The sequence below is a fragment of the Halichoerus grypus genome, chromosome 7, assembly GCF_964656455.1.
Source record: "Halichoerus grypus chromosome 7, mHalGry1.hap1.1, whole genome shotgun sequence".
Taxonomy (NCBI): domain Eukaryota; kingdom Metazoa; phylum Chordata; class Mammalia; order Carnivora; family Phocidae; genus Halichoerus; species Halichoerus grypus.
This window is the reverse complement of record NC_135718.1, coordinates 28,560,796-28,581,914: the sequence shown is the minus strand read 5'-3', so window position 1 is coordinate 28,581,914 and position 21,119 is coordinate 28,560,796. Positions and strand designations below refer to the sequence as shown.

The 21,119-nt window shown below is 39.0% G+C and overlaps 1 protein-coding gene across 2 annotated transcripts in view; it reads left to right on the top strand.

Moving 5' to 3' along the window:
* Positions 1 to 80: 80 nt before the first annotated feature.
* Positions 81 to 21,119, top strand: part of ENTPD7 (ectonucleoside triphosphate diphosphohydrolase 7) — a 41,009-nt gene continuing 19,970 nt past the window's right edge. Inside the window, exons 1-7 of one of the 2 annotated variants that reach the window (XM_078077259.1) lie at positions 81 to 254; positions 506 to 608; positions 1,707 to 1,889; positions 14,140 to 14,345; positions 14,599 to 14,749; positions 18,579 to 18,682; positions 21,011 to 21,067. In XM_078077259.1, coding sequence (XP_077933385.1) covers positions 601 to 608; positions 1,707 to 1,889; positions 14,140 to 14,345; positions 14,599 to 14,749; positions 18,579 to 18,682; positions 21,011 to 21,067 — 709 coding nt within the window. In that variant the 5' untranslated portion in view covers positions 81 to 254; positions 506 to 600. The remainder of the gene's footprint in view (positions 255 to 505; positions 609 to 1,706; positions 1,890 to 14,139; positions 14,346 to 14,598; positions 14,750 to 18,578; positions 18,683 to 21,010; positions 21,068 to 21,119) is intronic. The other variant, XM_036116957.2, reaches the window with a different exon arrangement.

The following is a 21,119-nucleotide window of genomic DNA, read 5'->3' as shown; positions in this document are numbered from 1 at the left end:
GAACGCTCTTGGGGATTGGCCACTCTGGCGAACGGACGTGCGGCCGACGGAGCTAGTTCGCCGGCGGCCCGGGCTGGGTGGAGGGTGGGCCCCTCTCCGCGGGTCTGCCGTCAGTCATTGGCTCCCTGCGGTTTCCTTGGGGACGTGGCGCCGCCGCCCGCTCAGGCCTCTTTCCGGCTGGGCTAAAGGCCGCGGGGGGAAGCGCTCCGTACCCGGCGGAACGTTGCCGAGGGAGCCTGCGGGCCGCTCGACCTGTGAGTGCGAGCGCGGGAGGGCCGCGGGGCTGGGATAGGCGGGGAGGGGAAGTGGGCACCCCCACCCCGCCACCTGGGGAGCGCCGGTGCCTCGAGAACGCCCGGCTCCCGGGGAGTCGGCTTAGCGTCAGCTGGGCCCCGGAACAAGAGCGGACGCATCTGGAGTGGGTGGGCGCCTTGGCCTTCCCTTGGAGGGCTTGTCCTGTGGGCACTGCTGCGGGTAAGCCTGAAATCCAACGAACTCTTAACAGGCTGCAGACTTAGGAGATGCCTGAGACAAGGAGACCAATTTCTCAGGGCAAAAAGAAAAGGAGGTGACAGGCACTGAGACCACTGAAGGGATCCCATGGCTAGGTAAGGCTGCACATTTTCTCCTCAGCTTGGGGCTCAGTTGGGGGTGGCAGGTAGGTGGGGGGCCCTGGGATGTTTTTACAAGTGAGGTTTGCCCTAGTGCTGCTTCTGGACTTTGCAGCTTGGTCGGATGGATGCAAAGAAGATCAAAGTGACATTTTTTTTGAAGGCAGACACTATAGTTTCTGGCTCGTAACCCCAGGGTGATGGAGTGAATGAGTGCTTGCTGACATCTGAAAAGTGCTAAAATGTAATGTTCTTTTAGAAAGCTACGTGCTTTTTGAGGAGGTTAAACAAAGATTTTTTTTTTTTTAATGAACTTTGAAAATAGGCTGAGGTCCTTTTGAATCAATATGGAAAGTGAACTTCATAGTTGAATATGTGTATCCATACATTGTGATGCTCTGAAACTTTCAGAAAAGATTAATGTGGATCAATATGTACCAAATGGAACAGTTGTCAAATAGAGTAAGTGGGGAAAGATGTAGAACAGTAGATACGGTGTAAAACCAGAGGAATGGAGATACACATATGTATATTGTCATATATTATATACATTTATGCTTGTGTAAACATGGAATATCCCTGGGAAAATACATAGAAACTGGGTACCAGTGGTTGCCTTCGAGTGGGAAATGGTGGGTTAAGGCAAAAGACTCATTTTCCACTGTATCCTTTTAAACTGATTTTTTCTTACCATGTGCATATATTACTTATTAAAATATTTTTTTAATTAGTTAAATAAGTATTCTGACTATCCGGTTTTTTGATGTCATTCTTGATGGGAATGTTGTAGTTGCTCTGATTCTTCAGTGTTATGAGATTGACCGGGGAGACTGGTGATCTTTTCATAAACATGAGATTAATTCTTTCAGTTATACCCAAAAGTGCAGACATTGGGAAAAGAGCAGATAAGGCTTTTCTGATTTATAGAAGCACCATGAACCATATAGGTTCTTTTCTGAAATTTGAGACTAAGAGAACATTTATAGACTTCTGGTGGCACCTTTATTAGGAAGGGCTTTAATCCAGTTTAAAAACCATTTTTTTAGCACTCAACTGTAGAGACTTTTCTTACTAATAATGTTTGTCTCATTTCAGGATCAGTTTTTCCTACCTCTGCCCAGCCTCCTGGTACTTCACTGTGCCCACAGTGAGCCCATTTCCACGTCAGCGGGTGGCATTCCTAGGACTCTTCTTCATATCCTGTCTCCTTTTACTTATGTTAATCATGGACTTTCGACGTTGGGGTGCTTCATTACCACGAGATAGGCAATATGAAAGGTGAGTCAGCTTTAGGTCACTTTGCTCAGACTTGGCATTGAAGTCATAAACATTTTGACATTTAACACACTACTACCTTTGACCCTTTGGGGAATACTGCACTTTTATTAGTAGAATTGCATGCCACTTATTACATAAAGATATTAAGCCCCATTTTGGCAAAGTTCACTTTTGATTTAGGAATGTTGATGGTGCATTTTAACCATGAAAGGATCTTTCTATATTCTTGTTTTGGTGGGTTGACTTATTGAATGCATAAATGTTTAGGATTATTATGTATTCTTGATGAATGAACCCTTTATTATTATTAAATGACTCTTTTTATCCTTGATTGTATTCTTTGCTCTGAAATATACTAGTCTGGTAGTCTGGTATTAATATAATTAATTCAGCTTTCTTTTGATTAGTGTTATCGTTATAGATGTTTTCCCATCTTTTTAGTTTTAGCCTTTATGTCTTTATATTTTGTATCTATCTAGTCTTTTTATAAGTAACTGCTTTTTATCCAGTCTGACAATGTCTGCCTTTTATTTGAAGTGTTTAGGCCATTTGCATTGCATGTGATTATTGATTATGCTTAGGCTTAAATCTATCTTGCTATTTGTTTTCTTCTCGTCACATCTGTTCTTTGTTTGCTTTTCCTCTTTTTCTCCCTTCTTTTGAATTGAGTACATTTTTAATATTCCATTTTATCTCTTTTGTGGGCTGAGTAGATATAACTCTGGGTTTTTAAATTAAAAAAAATTTTTTTTTAATGGTTGCTTTAGGGTTTAGGGTTTATAGTATACATCTTTAACTTATCATAGACTACCTTCAAGTAATATAATTCCTCTTTCCACATACCTCTATCTCTTCCCCTCAGCCTTTGTGCTATTGTTTTTATACATTTTCCTTCTACATATGTTATAAACTCCACCATATATTGTTATTATTTTTGCTTCTAACATTTAATTGTCTTTTAAAGAGATTTCAGAAATAAAAAAAGGCTGATATATTTACCATTTCTGGGCCTCTTCATTCCTTTGTATTGTAGTTCATATTGCCACCTGGTATAGTGTTCATTTTGCCTAAGGGACTTCCTTTAACATTTCTGGTAGTGTGAGTTTGTAGTTGGTGAGTTCTTTTAACTTTTATGACCAAAAAAGTAATTTTGCTTTCCTTTGAAAATATTCATTGGGTATGGAGCTCTAGGTTGATCTTTTTTTTCTTTCATTACTTTAGAAACGATGCTTCACTGTCTTCTGAAGTGCATTCTTTCTGAGGAGAAGTCAGCTGTAATTCTTAAATCTTGTTCTCTGTACATCATGTGTCTTTCCTCTGGCTGCTTTTTACATTTTATCACTGGTTTTAAGCAATTTGATTATGATGTGCCTTGGTGTAGTTTTCTTCATGATTCTTTTGCTTGTGATTTGTTGATTCTTAAATCTATGGACTTATACTTTTTAATCAAACGCAGAAAAATTTTGACCATTATTTCTTCAAATATTTTTTCCTGACCTCTTCCACTTCTCCTTTGGTGTCTCCAATCACGTATATATTGAACCATGTGAAGTTTTCTCACAGTTCATTCATTTCTTTTTTTTCCCAGTCTTTTTTCTCTCTGTTTCTTTCTGGATATTTTATATTGCTATGTCTTCCAGTTCACTAGTATTTTCTTCTATAAAGTCTAATCTGTTAATTCTGTCCAGTGAGAGCTGAATACCTTTTTTTTTTTTAACAGAAAATATATCTGAATTATTTGATCTAGTTTTAATGCCTTACCAGTTACGTAGAAGATCTGTATTCCTTTATAACAATGATTCATTTTGCTATTGTTTTTTGAGGTTAGTTTCTGATTAGGCTACAAAATGAAATGATGACATATTGTGTTCATCATCAACATGACTTTCTCTTTGTTGCTTCTGAGACAGTATCAGGAGACTTTGGGCTGCAAGTGCCGGTCAAACTGACTTAAATAAAAAGAAAGTTTATTGGCTCACATAACTAGAAGTCCAGGGGTAAAGGGACCATAAGTTCAACATTGGCTATCAGGATGAGAAGCTCTGTCTCTGTTTTCTACAGCACCAACTTTCTGAATGGTTGTAAAATAGCAGCCAGTAGCCACTAGGTCTACTTGCATCCATACTCATGTCCTGCAGGAGAGAAACAGGCCTGCCTTCTATGCTCTTGTGTAAGAATGAAGAGGGCCCTTCCTGGAAACCTCCAGTAGCCCTTTCCTTCAATCTTTTCTGGTCAGAAATGGGACACGTGACCACTCCCCTTAATATTTCTGGGTTGTTCTGTCCCCAGAATTTATTTCCACTTCACTTTTGTCATTCATTCATTCAGCAAGCATTTATTGAGCAACCATTATGTGCTGGGTGATGATAAGCACCAGGACATGGACACTTCGGTACCTTTTCTCAAGAAGTTTATGTTTCCAGGGCGCCTGGGTGGCTCAGTTGGTTGAGCGACTGCCTTCAGCTCAGGTCATGATCCTGGAGTCCCGGGATCGAGTCCCGCATCGGGCTCCCCGCTCGGCGGGGAGTCTGCTTCTCCCTCTGACCCTCCCCCCTCTCATGTGCTCTCTCTCTCTCTCATTCTCTCTCTCAAATAAATAAATAAAATCTTTAAAAAAAAAAAAAAAGAAGTTTATGTTTCCAACCTTTCCTCCCCTAGCAGCTCAATTCATTTGTATTTTTCCTTCTTTCTTTCTGAAGAAGGAACATTTGTTTAGATGACTATAGTTGTCAACAATCGGCCTTAAGCAGCCTGTTAGTTTCAGAGAACTAAATCCATAATGAGTTTTTTTTAATGCTTATTGAGATTTTTCTTGACACATCTAAGCACAGTTTTCCACTGGAAGACAGCATGATCTAATTATGGAATTATATGTGGGTTAATATGGCTAGAATAAAGACTGTTAGGGAGTGAGTGGTGAGCTGTGTGGCTGGAGAGGTAAATCGGCCTGAGCCTGTTAAGTCATTTGAGGGGGTTTAGACATTATCTTAAGGGCAGAGGGAAGGCTTTAAAGAGTGATATGATTGGAATTTTTTTTAAAGATTTTTTATTTATTTGACAGAGACACAGCAAGAGAGGGAACACAAACGGGAATGGGAGAGGGAGAAGCAGGCTTCCCGCTGAGCAGGGAGCCCGATGCGGGGCTTGATCCCAGGACTCTGGGATCATGACCTGAGCCGAAGGCAGACACTTAACAACTGAGTCACCCAGGCGCCCCTGGAATTTCTTTTTAAAGAAAGCTCACTTTAGTGGCATCGTGGAGAAGGAATTGGAGGGGAATAAACATGAAAGGAGGGATATGAACTGGAATACTCCAGTAGAGATGATGGTCGCCTGAACTTGGGTGAAAGCAGCGATGCATTTGAGGGATATGTGGGAGTTAGAGTGATCTGATATTTTTGTCTACCACTATACCCCAAGTGGCCAGATGTGATAAATACTTAAGTTGAATTAATTGCAACAAGTTAGCTACAAAGCTAAGGGACACACTGTGCCTGTGTGGTTATCTTACCAAGTCCTGACACCCTGTAATGCTCTGGTTGAGCAGCCAGCAGCCATATAGCCTAGAGCTTCTGTTCTTTAATGAAAGGTTATGTGCATATTGCTACAAATTACTATATATCATTACATTTCACTCCTGGCAGCCCCTGTGAGTCATTTCAGAAGCAAACATTCATTGAGAGCTTGCTGTGTGCTTGACACTGTTGTAGATACTAAGGTACAAAGATGAATAAAACGTGGCTCGTGAACTCATAGAGTTCATAATCTAGTTAGGGAGGCTGATGTGAAGGAAGAATTATTTCCCAATGAGATAATAGTTTATATGTATATCTATGTAGAATCAGGAACTGTACACAGTCAAGAAGCAGGAACAAAGTTAAGAATCAGAAATTAATCAGAAGAGGCCCATGAGTAACTGAAGTCGGTATTAAGTTCATGAACTAAAAGCGCAGGTACTTTACTGATAAGATAGTCTTTCCCACAGAACCTGTTTGCTTTTATTTTATTTTATTTTTTTAAGATTTTATTTATTTATTTGAGAGAGAGAGACAGAGATAGTGAGAGAGCACGAGCAGGGAGGAGAGAGAGAAGCAGGCTCCCTCTGAGCAGGGAATCCGACGTGGGGCTTGATCCTAGGACCCTGGGATCATGGCCTGAGCTGAAGGCAGACACTTAACCAACTGAGCCACCCAGGTGCCCCATGTTTGCTTTTATTTTACACACTGTGTTAATTAGCTTGTTTTTGTCTTGTCTCAGAACACACCAGATAAACAGCAAATTAGATGGTGGTAGTAGGAAGCGTATGCTGGTCAATAGATATGGGCACACTGATAACAACTGTCAATGAATAATATGCTGGCATCTTGACAGTGAGGCAGGAGAGAGTCTTTTATTTGAAATAATCTTGATTTTTCTGTTCTCTAATTCCATTTTCTGCCCTGTATACATCGAAGATAATGGGCGGCATTATCTGCATTTAAAATATTCCTTCCAGAATTTTTTTCTTCCTGGTTGCTGATGTTGCTTAAATACTGGTAAACTCTAGCTGATGACAAGACGATTAAGCAAATAATTAGGAATTGATGGAAATACTTTAGTTCAATAGCTTATAAAAAAATAGGACAAGTGCTTATCGTTGTGATTTTTATATTATATACATATAATATAGTCATATTTTTCCAACTTAAATTGTTCCAGTTTGCCTGATGAAATTGTATCAGTAGTTTGTATTGAAAAAAATATTTTAATTTGAATTTTTTTCAGCCATTGGTGGAACTTAGCATATTTCTTCTGAGACGATGTGACCCAGGATTTTAGAAGCCTGCATGAGGGTTTTCCCTCTGTAGTTTCAAAACTGAAGAGTTGTATTTGTTTGTTTATTATGAACATTTACCCACATTGCTGCAGGAAGGAGAAAGCAAGTTTGCATCAGAACTAGAATTTAAGAAAAGATAAATTTAGAGAGTGATGGGGTATCAGTAAGGATAGAATCCAGAGCTGTTTTTAATAGACTTTATTTTTTAGAGCAGTTTTAGGTTCTCAGCTAAATTGAGCAGAAGTACAGAGGTTTCCCAGATACCCTCTACCCATACACGCATAGCAAAGCTATTTTTAAGAATAATTTTTCTTAGATGTGTGTTTTAATCAACTCTGTATCTGTCTTGTGCCACATAAGTAGTGCTCCAACAACTTCATCAGACTTAATACATATTTTACATTTATTTATTCATTCATCTATTCACTTATTCAACAAATATTATTATCTGCACTATGGTATCCAATAGGGTAGCCACTTGTCACAGTGGCTATTTAAGTTTAAATTAATTAAAATCAAATAAAATTAGTTCCTCACTTGCACTAGTCACATTTCAGCAGCTCACTGGCCACATGTGGCTAGTGGCTATCCTATTGGACAGATGGGGAATATTTTCATCATAGCAGAAAGTTCTGTTGGAAAGTTTTAGCCCTAGGTAAATTGTTAAAATTTATTAATAATTTTTAGTATAAGGGGCACTTTTAGCATGTATACATATATAGAGTGCAAGACATATGGTAAATTGTTCTTAAATGTTGTATATATTCAGTGCATTTCTTCTAAACCTTAATGTTTAGTATTATTCACTTTTTTGTAGCCTCACTACTGTCTTCATTAGAGAGGAAATTTTTGTCTGGTTGACTATTGTTCTGAAGAATGTCTTTGGAACCTGTTGAAAGGTGGTGCCAGGGCTCCTGGGTGGCTCAGTCAGTTAAGCATCCAACTCTTGATTTCAGCTCAGGTCATTATCTCAGGGTCATGAGATTGAGCCCCGAGTCAGGCACCGCACTGGGCGTGGAGCCTGCTTAAGATTTTCTCTCTCCCTCTCCTTCTGCTCCTCCCCCTCCCAAAAGAAAGGCGGTGCCTTCATGTTCCTTTGTCATCTGGGTATAACTGTGAATGAGAGGTTCTGTGTCACAGTGGGCTCAGTACCGGCCTTCCTTAGGACTTTCAATTCTGTTTAAAGCAGGTTGAAAAGAGACATTACTTTTGGTTAGGATAAAAATGACAAACTTTAAGGTATGCAGATGAAGTTAAGGCTTCTTATGTATAATAGAACAATTCAGAGATTTTTCCTGGTGAAATTGAAGGCATTTACTTGCATTCTTTGCCATTTATTCATTTATTCACTTACTTGTTCTTTAATGGTGTTTATGGTGTTTATAGTGTTTATAAGCAGAGCTTTAAATTATAAATGCTCCTGACTGCTCTGGTTAATCTTGTTAGGAGATAAGCAGTAACCTTCAAGGTGCTTTCCTGTTCATGTATTATTATCATCAGTTATGCACAGCTACTTTCCCTATAATTTCATTATATTTGGTTTTGAGCCTTGGATGGAGTTGAAAGAGTATGATGACATACAGCAAAATGGTAGCTCCATACTGATGGGAGTTGCTTTAATGGATTTTTGGCGCGTTGCTGAGTTCTGTTTGAACTCTAGAAGTGGTATAATTAGTGTTGATTGTAAGCTAGGTGATGGTTTGGTCAGTTACTGCCCTAATGCTGTTAATGTTTTCAGGGTAATGGCAGTGAAAGCCACTATCTTCCAGTTCTACCTTAGGTGATGTATATGTGAGTAATTTTCTTTTCATTGACCCAGCAATGATTAGAGGGAAATCAGGTTTCTCAAATAGAAAGTGTGTGTATGTGTGTAGAGGGTTAAATATGTGTAATAGTGAATCAGATCTCTCCCGGGAAAACGGATGTGAGGTATTCCAAAGCTTTTGGAACTTTTCTCTTGGACTTTAGGTCCTCTCTAGGGATTAATTTAGTGTAATATCAGCAAAGCAGAAGAGTCCAGCAATGCAAGTAATTGATCATGATGGCTAAGGCCAGGACTGCAAATCACAAACGAAAACATCGAAGAAAGGACCATTGATCCATTCATGTCAGGAGCCTGGACAGAGGAAGACCTTCAGGTGTTTGCAAAGTATAAGAAGCCTGATTAGATCATTAGAAGTCAAAGTTTCAGAAAGAGGTGATACTATCACTTCCCAAAGGGGAATATTGTTCTTCCATTACTCATTTGTATTCATGATGAGACAAATGGAGGCTTCCTGCTGACTGCAACCATTGAGCAAGACTCAAGTGGGAAGTGTAACATAAATGCTGTCTGGTCCTACCTTTTTCCCTTCTGTTCAAAGGTCAGCTGACTTTTTCTGCCAATGCACACATGGCTTTGAAAAGCCATTGGAACTTTCTGAGGAGACCAGTTGAGTATGTATAGCTAGACAGCTAACAAAGACATAGAGGAGTTAACAACAAACGTATAGCTCTATATTGTGAGCTCTAGGACCAAATCAGTCAGTATTAGTTGATACATATTAGAGAAATGTGAGGAACATTGTGACAGTTTGGAGATCCTGCAGATAAGGTGTTTGCCATTGAGAAGTGCAGAGGCGGAACAAACAAATATGAAAGAAGGCTTAGGGGCTCATACTGGAATATAAACAAACTGCTTAAAGGGAATAACGACACTCCACATTTTAAAACAGAAGGAGGAGGCCTTTTCAAATCATTGTGAATATTATAAGAGTTGGCATTGTTGAGTGGAGGCTTTTTAAGAACTGGGAAGCCATGTCAGAGAAAGGAAGGGGGAGAGATAGGTAGAGAAGCAGATGGATGTTCCAGAGAGAAAGAAGGTCACATTAGAGCAGTGGTTGTCAAAGTGTTTACTGACCCTTGTGAGTTCCTGAGACCCTTTCATGGGGTTTGTGAGGTCAAAATTAGGCCAAAACTGTTTTCATAATACCTACTAAGATGTTATTTGCTCTTTTTTTAATTGCTAAGAATCACATAACATAAAATTTACCATCTCAACCACTTTAAGTATACAGTTCAGTAGTGTTAACTATATTCACATTGTTATTCAACCAATCTCCAGAAGTTGTTCATCTTGCAAATCTGAATTCTGTGCCCATTGAACAACAGCTCCCCTTTTTTCCCTCCCCACGCCAACCCCTGGTAGCTACTATTCTGTTTTCTGTTTTGATGAATATGGCTGTTTTACTCTCATACAGTATTTGTCTTTCTGTGACTGGCTTGTTTTACTTAGCATGATATCCTCAACGTTCACCTATATTGTAGCATATGACTAAGTTTCCTTCTCTTTTAAGGCTGAATAATATTCCATTTTATGTATACACCACATTTTGTTTATTCATCTGTCCGTGGATATTTATGTTGCTTCTACCTCTTGGCTACTGTGATGTTTCTTTGCCCTTTTCACTGAGTTGACATTTATACTAGTGATGCAAAGCAATGGGCAGGTAAAACTGCAGGTGCCTTAGCACCAATCAAGATGGAGGCACCAAATTATACTATTAGTTATTGTAGTCATCATTGTCACATAGTTATAATGGGGAAATTCCATTTAAGAATATCTTTTTCATGTTTTGTGTGACAAAATTGGAAATACGTATTAAGTACTTCTGATGCACACTGGAGTTTTCTTGAGGAAAAGCCCTTAGGCAATTGTTTGGGTTATGAACCGCTTTTATCATGAAATATTATTTTGACTTGAAAGAATGACTGCCAGAAAAGCTGTGGTTTTCAGACTTGGGTATTTCATAGATATTTTCTTGAAAATGAATGAAGTAAAAGCCTATCACTTTAAGGAAAACAACTATCAGTGTTCATTGTCAATGATAAAATTTGAGCTTTCATCTGAAAATTAGCAGTTTGGAAAATCTGTATCTGCCACTGTGAGTTTGCTAGCTTCTCAATACATAAATGACTTTTTTGATAATATTGGTAGTGATACTAATGAATGTGTGGGTAGGTATTTTTTTTTAATATTGAAGAATGAAATGTGTCAATGTTGGGAAGATTTGCATAGTTCAGTGAACCAGTATTTTCCAGTATAGGATGTTACAAAATTATGCAGGGATAAAAGCCATTCAAAGTGCAAGATAGACCAATGGTTAACTTTACAGAGTATGAAACATTCTTAGATAGGGTTTTAGATTTCACTTTGCAACTAACCTTTAAGAAACTTCACTTGTTGAGTTTTAGTGTAGTATTAAAGAAGAACATGCACAGTGATCTAAATGGGCTCTTAAAATATTCCCTTTTGCAATAACATGTCTCCGTGAAGCTGGATTTTTTTCAAATACTTCAACCAAAACAACATATTGAACAGATTGAATACAGAGGCAAATATGAGAATCTAGCTGTCTTCTATTAATCTACACACAAAAGAGATTTGCAAAACCGTAAGACAGTGCTGCTCTTCTGTTTTTTTTGTTTTAGAAAATAGTTATTTTTATAAAATATATTAATATGTAATGAGTTTATTGTTATATCTAAATTAATAAATAAATACTAAAAATATTTCTGTTTTATTTTCTAACATGGTAAATATAAATAGATGTAACCCACATATACAAAAAAAGCTCTTTTGGATCCAATAATTTTTAAAAATATAAAGGGTCTTGAGCCCCAAACGTTTGAGAACCAATGAACTGGGGAAAAGTTATTCATTAAGCAGCAGGGAATGGGATCCAGAATCTAGTGAGAAAAGTAGAGGGGAAGGTTTTCAGAGAGGGAAAGCAGAGAAAGATCTGTGAAGCATGTGAAGTAGAAAGATTGCTATGATGAGAAATGAGAAGTCACTTTGGGCGAGAGATGGCTTATCTTGCCTGTGGCGTCCTGTGGGGTTAGTATTTGCACAGGTTCTGTAACTTGAACCCAGATGTCTTCCCAGTTTTCATGTGATAGCAATGAGCTGTTATGAGTTGATTTGTGGATTATAAGCCCAGTTCAGCCCAGTCATTTGATTAGAATGGGTAAGTATGTGGTGAACAGAGTCTTTGGGACTGTAAATTGACTAGAGTGTAACAGATTTTTACCACCTGCCTCATTTCCCATAACTCACTCTGATATCGGATCCAGAAAAAAGTTCTACCTGACCGTATCCTATGTAATAATTTACAGCATTATTTTGGAGCTCAAATGTATGTTCTTCCCTTATTTTGTATTGTACCTTAGGAAAGGTACTTAGCTCTACTTTTTTCTTTCCAATCTGTTTCTACATGCTCATCTATTCATCAGGTTTGCTTTTCTGTCCAAAGTAGGGAACTTTGTGGTCTGCATAGCAATGTGAAATCACCAGTAAACATGGGCTAGATTGTCCTGAAGGGTGGGACATGTGGCTTATTGTCTGATCAGAGGTGGATTTCCTGCAGAGCTAATGATACCTACACATCAAGGCCCCAAACATGTGCGGACTTCTTTCATATTTGTAATGTTGAATCTTTCTTAAAAAAGAATACCCCTCTCCCCATTGGCACTAGCTTCAGGCTTCACAAAACCTAGTTCTGAGGGGTTCTGTGTACGGGTCTAGGGGATCTAGGAGTTAGCCTAAATATGGTTTTGGGTGACTAGGGCAGATACAAGGAAGGTTGTTTAGCTGTGATACTTGAAAAAATTCACAGCTTTGCTTTCAGAGCATTTATTCAACTATTAGTTCAACCTATAGTAATACTTAATCAAATTTAAAGGAATTCATAAGACTCTTTTTTTTTTTTTTTTCTAAAGATTCCATCCATTCATCTGACAGAGAGAGACACAGCGAGAGAGGGAACACAAGCAGGGGGAGTGGGAGAGGGAAAAGCAGGTTCCCCGCCGAGCAGGGAGCCCGATGCAGGGCTTGATCCCAGGACCCCGGGATCATGACCCGATCTGAAGGCAGACGCCTTAACGACTGAGCCACCCAGGTGCCCCTACAAGACATTTTAATCTGTCTGCCATGCAGTATGTATTCTTAGCACCAAGAAACAGCTCTTTTTCCATATAATCTCAAAGCCGTTCTCACTGGGCTCCTTTTCAAGTGAAGCCTTTGGAGAGGAGTCAGCAATGTTTGTACTTTTCAGACCCTCAGGTTCTGAGTGAACTTTAATGTTTATTAAAGCCTCAGAGCTCAGGAGCATTTTAGCATTTTACCAACTCTTAGCCGCCTTTTCTTCTGGACTCTTCAGCCCTTTTCTCCAGAGTCTTCTACTATTTGCTCTCTCAGTGCTCATCACGTAACAACAAGAGCAGTGGCAGCACAGCACGGTGCTAACCTCTCGGAGGGCGGAGACTCCATACCCTTATTTTGCAGATGAGAAAATAGTCTCAGAGAAGTTAGGTAACTTACTGAAGGTCACATAGCATAGAAAATGCTAGAGCTGAGACTCAAACCTTGGTGTTTTGATGATAACATCTTTACTTGTTTCATCTTTCTGCTGTCAGCCAAATAAATATCTTGTAATGAGAATCTGGAAAAATCCCAACATAAAGTACTGATGTCCTGGGGCTTAGAAGCTTTTTTGTTTTTGTTTTTTTTTTAAAGCAGTGTAATGTTTTATTTTTTAAACTGGGTGTTGGGTACAGAGGCATTGTTTTATTGTTATTATTTATACATACTTTATAAACATTCTTTTTATGACTAAAAAATACTTTAAAAAATTGTAGAGAAGAGGGGCGCCTGGGTGGCTCAGTCGTTAAGTGTCTGCCTTTGGCTCAGGTCGAGCCCCGCATCGGGCTCCCTGCTCAGCGGAGAGCCTGCTTCTCCCTCTCCCACTCCCCCTGCTTGTGTTCCCTCTCTCACTGTGTCTTTCTCTGTCAAATAAATAAATAAAATCTTTAAAAAAAAAAAAAAAAAGATTGTAGAGAAGAATAATTATTGTATTTATGACATACATTTTTACTAATGCAAGTCTAGCAATAAAAAATACAAAGTAAAAAGCCCCATACATTTTTACCACCTAGAAACACATACTAAGTGATAATCATTCCAAAGTATTCTTTATATACAGAAAGGATAGATAGAAGGGAAATTATTAGTATTCATTTAGTTAACTACTGTGTGTAACAAACTGCCCTGAATCTTAGTGGCTTATAACAACAAAACCCAGTTATTTACTCAGGCCTAGAAGTTCTTTAAAGTTGGTAAAAGATTTGGTTCCCCAGCCAGTTTCAGAACTGCCCCCAAACATGGTGGAGTCTTTTAGTTCTCTGATTCCATTGGCCTCTAGGCGAGCAAACCAGCTGTTGCCTCATATATATACGTCAGTAACTATGGTCAGTGTGGTTTCATTCCTTAAGACGTGTGGTTCCATGTGGCTGGCACATATAGGCGGTTAATGAAGACTCATGAACAAATGAATTAAAGTAGTGGTGCCTTTGTGGAGCTGGATGCTTGATACCAATATCTCTTTTTGCCTGGCTTAGGTATTTGGCTCGAGTAGGGGAGCTTGAAGCAACTGACACTGAAGACCTGACTCTCAATTATGGCCTTGTTGTGGACTGTGGCAGCAGTGGCTCCCGGATTTTTGTTTATTTCTGGCCAAGACATAATGGCAACCCCCATGATTTGCTGGACATCAAACAGATGAGAGACCGCAACAGCCAACCAGTTGTTAAAAAAATCAAGCCAGGTACTAATCAGATTATATTTTGTTGTCAATCTCTTTTTATCTGTTGCAGGCATGCGAGAGGAGAGAAGAGGGAGAAGGAAAGCTACCCCCCATTTTTTCCTTGAGATTCTGGATAATGGAAGGGATATCTCATTCGTTGCTGCTCCCATCCTCGCATATAAATAAGCGTTTAGGACCTTAAGCAGAACTTTATGGAGAATCAGTCTTCTGAGTCAATGTGATCTGCTTTTTAAAGTGTTTTGTCTTACTTAAGGAATCTCTGCAATGGCAGACACCCCAGAACATGCCAGTGATTACCTTCGTCCTCTGCTGAGCTTTGCTGCTGCCCATGTGCCTGTGAAGAAGCACAAGGAGACACCCCTTTACATCCTGTGCACCGCAGGCATGCGGCTTCTCCCTGAGAGGTGAGACGCGGGGTCTGGAAAACACGGGCAAGTGGGCGGCACGAGAGTTGCAAGACTGACTGTTTGCATTGTTCTCTGTAGTTCCCTGGTCTGAAGGTGGGCTGTGGGCATACCACACAGAGTTAACAGGTGGCACTAAAGGACTCCTTGCTCAAGAGAGAGCAGAGCCACCCCCGCACGTCATTACTTCACAATCCGTTGTTCAGAGCTTCGTGTCGTTTGCTTCTTTGGGATCGATATCTATGTGAGATGGCTGTAATGATTGTTCTGATTGAGAAGCAATGGTGATGGTGATAAATCTGGAACTCTAGACGGAGAGCATAGTCAGAAGTGTCGTAGGAGGTTCATCCGAGTGACCGGGTACCTGGAGGCCAGTAGGAAAGGCTCTGGTAGGAATGCTGCTCTGTCTGTCACTGCCTGGCTCCCTGGTGATAGTTGGTGCTGCTTGCCAAGCTCAGTCTCCATTGCTTTAGACCAGTTTTTTCAACCCCAACCAGTCCAGTGTCCACTTGACCTTGGTAGTTTAGCCCAGTATTTTGCCACCTGATCCCTCTTCCTTCTCTAGAAGAAGAGGAGGAGGAAGAGGCAGTGGCTATATGTAGGTCACACCCCTTCTTGTTTGTGATGTCTCCCCTTCAATACCTCCCTGACCCCTCCACACTTATTATGGTCATGGGGTGGCAGTGAGCTCCCTTAACCTTAGAATTCATCCTTCTGGAATGTTCAAAGTCTCATAGGCATCAGGTATTTTTTATTAGCTTAAATATTTTTTCTTGGTAAATAGCAGTGACCTTTCCCAGAAAGTTTTATTTTGTATCTTGGCCAGCAACAACAAAAACCTCAGCCATGCATGTAGGGCTTCATGCTACTTATGCCAGATGTGCCGGATAACATATGTCCACAGTTCTTTCAGTGGACTTCTTTCCTTCTGTTTAAACATACGGTTACTGGTTTACTATCTAGGCTACTGTTGAGAAGGAGATTATTTTATATAGCCATTTGTGGAAATGAGAGATCTTCTAGCCCCTTATTTTTCCATATATCTTGACCTTTAAAAATTTTTTGTTTTTATTTTTAAAACCAAATTTTAAAATATTATAGCTGCATTAAAGGAATCTTAAAAGTAAAAAAAAAACAAAAACCCAAAACACATATTCCTACTGCCCTATCATCTTGTCACATTCCCTTCTCTCTGTACATCTATATGTAGTTTCTACAAAGTTGTAACCATACTGCACATGCAATTTAGGATTTTTAGTTTTCACATAAGTAATATTCACATAGTTCAAAATTTAGAAATCCTGGGAAGAGTATAGGTGACATAGGAGTGCCACATCACAGGTCTGTGAGTGGTCTGCGGTCGGCACCAAGGAAGGGGGAGGATGGCCAGAGAAAAAGCTGACTCAGAAGTCAAAAAGACAGAGCCGACCAGGAGGTTGATGGTTTGGCCACGTTTTGTGGGTCTGGAGCAAAAGAGGATTGTCTCATCTCCTGATGCCGCTCAGCATTCACTTTGTCAAAGAAGTTTCCATCCGGACAAAACCTACTATGTAGTTCCATTCCATTTGTCTAAGATGTTCACTGTCTGCATGGAAACTCTGAATATTAATATTTATTTTATCTTAAGAATTTGTGAAGAGCTTGCCTTTTAACTTGTCTTCTGATCACCTCTTCTAATAATGCCTGGATCTCTCCTGGGCTTATGAAATCATTGTTCCCAATTGAGGCAGCCGTAGTTGTTGACATAAATGCAACCATCACTGTAAGAACCTGTTTTGTATAGTTAATGCTTTGCTAATTTATTAGCATTTGTGAGCAATATTCAAAATGGGTTCAGATCACCTGGACTATATTTTGAAATGTGTTAGCACTAGGTTTTATTCTTTGCCAAAGGCCTGAACTAACAATTTGTTTTACCTCATTTTCATTTTGTAATGGAAATATACTTAAAAAATTACAAAGATAGTACAAGGTGATATTTAAGGGAAGAAAAAACTTTTGTTATGGGAAGTTTCAAACATCAAAAAAAAAAAATAGATCATGATGAATCCTTATTTTCTTACCACCCAGCTTCAATAATTGCCAACATTTTGCCACTAAAAGTTTTTCTAAATAAGAAACAATAATTGAATTTTAGAGAATCCTGTGCAGTACATGAAGAACTTTTTTGTTTAATTGTTTAATATAAATTGGGATCATATTATATGTACTGTTTCATAACCTATTAGAACTCAGAATATATCAGACATCTTTTCAGGTCAATGCATATAGATCTATATTGACCTCATTTCTTTTAACATCTGTCTAGTATCACATTGTATGGATATACCACAGATTATTTAATCAATACCTAATGATGTGCATTTAGGTTATTTTCACTTTTTCATTGTTATAAGTAGTGCTGCAATATTCTCTTCCTTTTTGTATTCTTATCTGATGATTTCCTTGCAATAAATTTCTACAAGTGTAATAGCTGGTCAAAGGTTAAGCACATTAAAAATGTGGATACATAGTCCTGGATTGCTCTTAGAAAGATCATACCATTAATTTATATTCCAAACAGCAGCGTATGTTGGCGCCTGTTCTTCCATATCATCACCAAAACTAGCAAGCCCTCTTCTTTGGGTATTTTAGAAGCATATCCAATAGGGAGGGCAAAACAGTCCCTCTTGTTCCACATACAAAATTCTTACTGCAAGAAATTAATATGTATAACTGAGCTTTTTTGGAAACTGTATTTGACAGTATACTGGGAAATTATTACTTTATTTTTTTTTAAAGATTTTATTTATTTATTTGACAGAGAGAGACACAGCGAGAGAGGAAAAACAAGCAGGGGGAGTGGGAGAGGGAGAAGCAGGCTCTCCACTGAGCAGGGAGCCCGATGCGGGGCTCGATCCCAGGACCCCGGGATCATGACCCAAGTCGAAGGCAGACACTTAACGACTGAGCCACCCAGGCGCCCCTGGGAAATTATTACTTTAAATGTATTCTTCACTTTTAAGTGTTAACATTCTCCATTAAGTCATGCCGACAACTATCTGAGCCAATATTTTTGTAATGAGTAATTTAAAAAAACCAGGATAATTGCTCTTATTTTTCACTGTTTTCTCTAGATTCATATTATTACTTCTAGCTTTGTTTCTTTGCTTTTCTTTAATAACACTGATAACACAAAACTGTAGAGGAGAAAACAACCCTAGATACTAAGACTCAAACTTTGTCCCCAAATTGTTATAACCTTTGGATTTTTATCCTGATCTGGGTTTTTCAAATGATATGATTTTTATAAAGGAAAAAAAATCCCAACCCTTGAAATATATAAAAGGAGATTAAAAAGTTCATTGTCAGCTTGTGTAAAGGATTATTAAAAACTTGTGGACCTAACAGTGCTCGTTGTGTGGTGACGTGAGGCGTTGTTTCTGTATTGTGTAAGATCTGAAGATGAGATTGTGTTCCTCAGCCTAACAGCTTCCCTTCACAGTAGTTAGGAATTGTGTAATTATGAAACCGAGCTTCCTGCCACTTATACATATTCAGCCTGTGAGAGGGACAGAACCATGGTCTCATCTTTTAACGCTATTTGAATTGTAAAATTATAAAAAGGGAAAGTATTAATAGTACCATATTGCCCTGTAAGTAGGAGGATGTACTTTGGAGGCAGTTTAAACCTTTGAAATCAAAAGAGGTACCAAAAAGAAGCAGGGCTCAGCTGGTGGATGGGCTATATGAGCAGTGAGTCGTAACAAGTCTGAGTAGAAGGTCAAGTTGAAGCTAATTGTGAGACGAGTGTTTAACAATTAACTTTTATGTATTTTTTTTCTTGCAGAAAGCAGCTGGCCATCTTGGCTGATCTAGTGAGAGATATACCGCTGGAGTTTGACTTCCTCTTTTCCCAGTCTCAGGCAGAAGTGATCTCTGGGAAGCAGGAAGGTACTGGGCCTCGAGGGGCACACTGGTTTGGCTCCCAGCCAGCTGTGGCATAGTCTCTCTGGCGGGGGTTTAGGATAACTTTATATATTTGATTTTTATTTTTCTTTGAATAATTTTCTTAATTCTGCTGTATAGTTTTTTTTTTTTTTTTTTTTTTTGCATATTCTGCGTTGGTATCTGTTTTAGAGTCTGCTTTTAGAGGGGAGGGGGGTGGGGCATGGAGTGACTGGGTGATGGACATTAAGGAGGGCATGTGATGCAATGAGCACTGGGTGTTACATACGACTGATGAATCACGAACTCTGCCTCTGAAACTAATACTCTGTATGTTAATTAATTTAAATTTTTAAAAAATGGAAAAAGAAGAATGCTGCTTTCTAGAAGTCCTATGTTTATATTTGTTTTTAACTCTGTGCTAAGTACTATGTTTATAAGAATGTATTAGTATTTAGTGATGATTCCAAATGGATATTTGGTTAGCTAATTTTAGTTTTGAAATCATACATACTTCTCTGAGGTCTACTGAGTTTGCCAAATTCAAATGTAAAGTAAATTATTAAAGTAAGGGGAAACTTTAATTTTAGGGGGTGATCGGGATGATCACTACTTACTTTTCTTTTGTTACAGGCTCTCCCTTTATTGCATTTTACTGTGCAGTACTGATACTTCCCTAAAAGCTTGCACTTTGGGAGTGGAGTTGGAATATGTGTTCTCATGTGGCCCAAATGTGGCCTGTATGACAAATTATGTTTCCATTTCTTGAAAAAGAGAAAATCCATGCATTCTAGTTACAGTTCACATAAGGGAAAAGATTTACCTTTTTCAATTTCAATATTGCATTTTTCAGCCCTAGAATTTTCATTTGGTTCTTTTTTATATCCTATTTCTTTGCTGAAACTGTCTATCTTCCATTCATGCTAGGACTGCTCTTATTTCTTGATTATATAGCTGCTTTAATATCTTTGTCTGATAATTCTGACATCTGTGTCTTCTTGGGGTTGGTATCTTTTCCCTTATAAGTTGAGAATTTCCTAGTTCTTTTTATGCCAAGTAATTTTATATTGTATCCCGAACTTTGAATATTACATTATGAGACTCTGGGTCTTTTTTCAATCATAAGGAGAATATTGATTATTTGATTTAGCAGGGAGTTGACCTGGTTAGGTTTATGCCTCAAGTTCTGACCTGCCTTCTGTTGGCTGTGATTCTGTTGATTCATTTCTCAGAACCTTGGCACTGCGATTTGGATTTGTCCCGTTTGCGTGATACCCAGTGGCCAACATAGAACCTGGGCATAGCCCATACAAAATGGGTTGTCTAGCCAGTAGTTCAGTTCTCAGAACCTTTGGTATATTGTTTAGAGTGAGATCCATGCATGTGTAGCTTGGTTGTGAGCCCAGGAGTTGATATACTACTTTATTCCTTACTCGCTGTAATCTCCCCAATACTTTCTGGTTCCCTGGGGCTTACTCCTCCAGTCAGAAAGCCAGGACTTAAATTTACCTGCTCTGCCGTGCATTTCCCATGATTGCATCTGTATCCAGGGCTAAATGGTAGAGGACAGAGGGAGAAAAATAAGCAATAGGGATTTTCCCCAACTCTTAAGGCTCCTCTAGTCAGAGAAAGGATTCATGTCCTTCAGAGTTTTAGGTACCTGCCCAACCTTTGCCTCTACCCCTGCAGGATTGCCTGGTGTAGCAGAGAACAAAATAAAGGGAAAAAAACTCAAGGGATTTTCCTCCATTCTTTCTGAGCCTTTGGAGTCCCTTTTAATGCTCCTTGGACCAGAAAGCAAGGTCTTGAATTTCTTTCTCGCCACACCTGTATGTCCTTTTGTGTTGCAAGCTGCTTTTGAGTCCAGGCCAGGCGATATCTGGGGAGGAAAATGGAGAATTCACTACCAGTTTGGTGATACTTTAACTTCTCATCTCTGTCTCAGTGTGCCCATTATCATTTCCTTTCAGAGGTCTCACAAATGTGCTCCATACATTCCGTCCAGAGTTTACATTTGTATTCAGTGGGGAGACAGGATGGAGTGTGCTTACTCCATCTTGCCCAGAACCAGAACTCCCAAGATTCACATTTTTTTACCATTTGTTTTTATACATTAATCCATAATCATCTGTAGGAAATTTAGACAATGCAAATCATTTTAAAGGGAAAAGCATCATAAGATAAGAGATTTTAAATTCATACACTGAGAGTGTGGAATAAAATACTCTCATCACCTTTTTCCAAGGAAAGGAGGAAAAGAGCGGCCCTGGGAAGAGGTGTAGACATGGCATAGCAATAGAGAATTAAGCAAGGACTTTCATATTTCTTACTTAGGAGTTTATGCATGGATTGGAATCAACTTTGTTTTGGGAAGATTCGACCATGAGGATGGTGAGTAATGCTGTCATCTTACGAGTTCTAAGCGCTGAAGGTTTATGTTGTA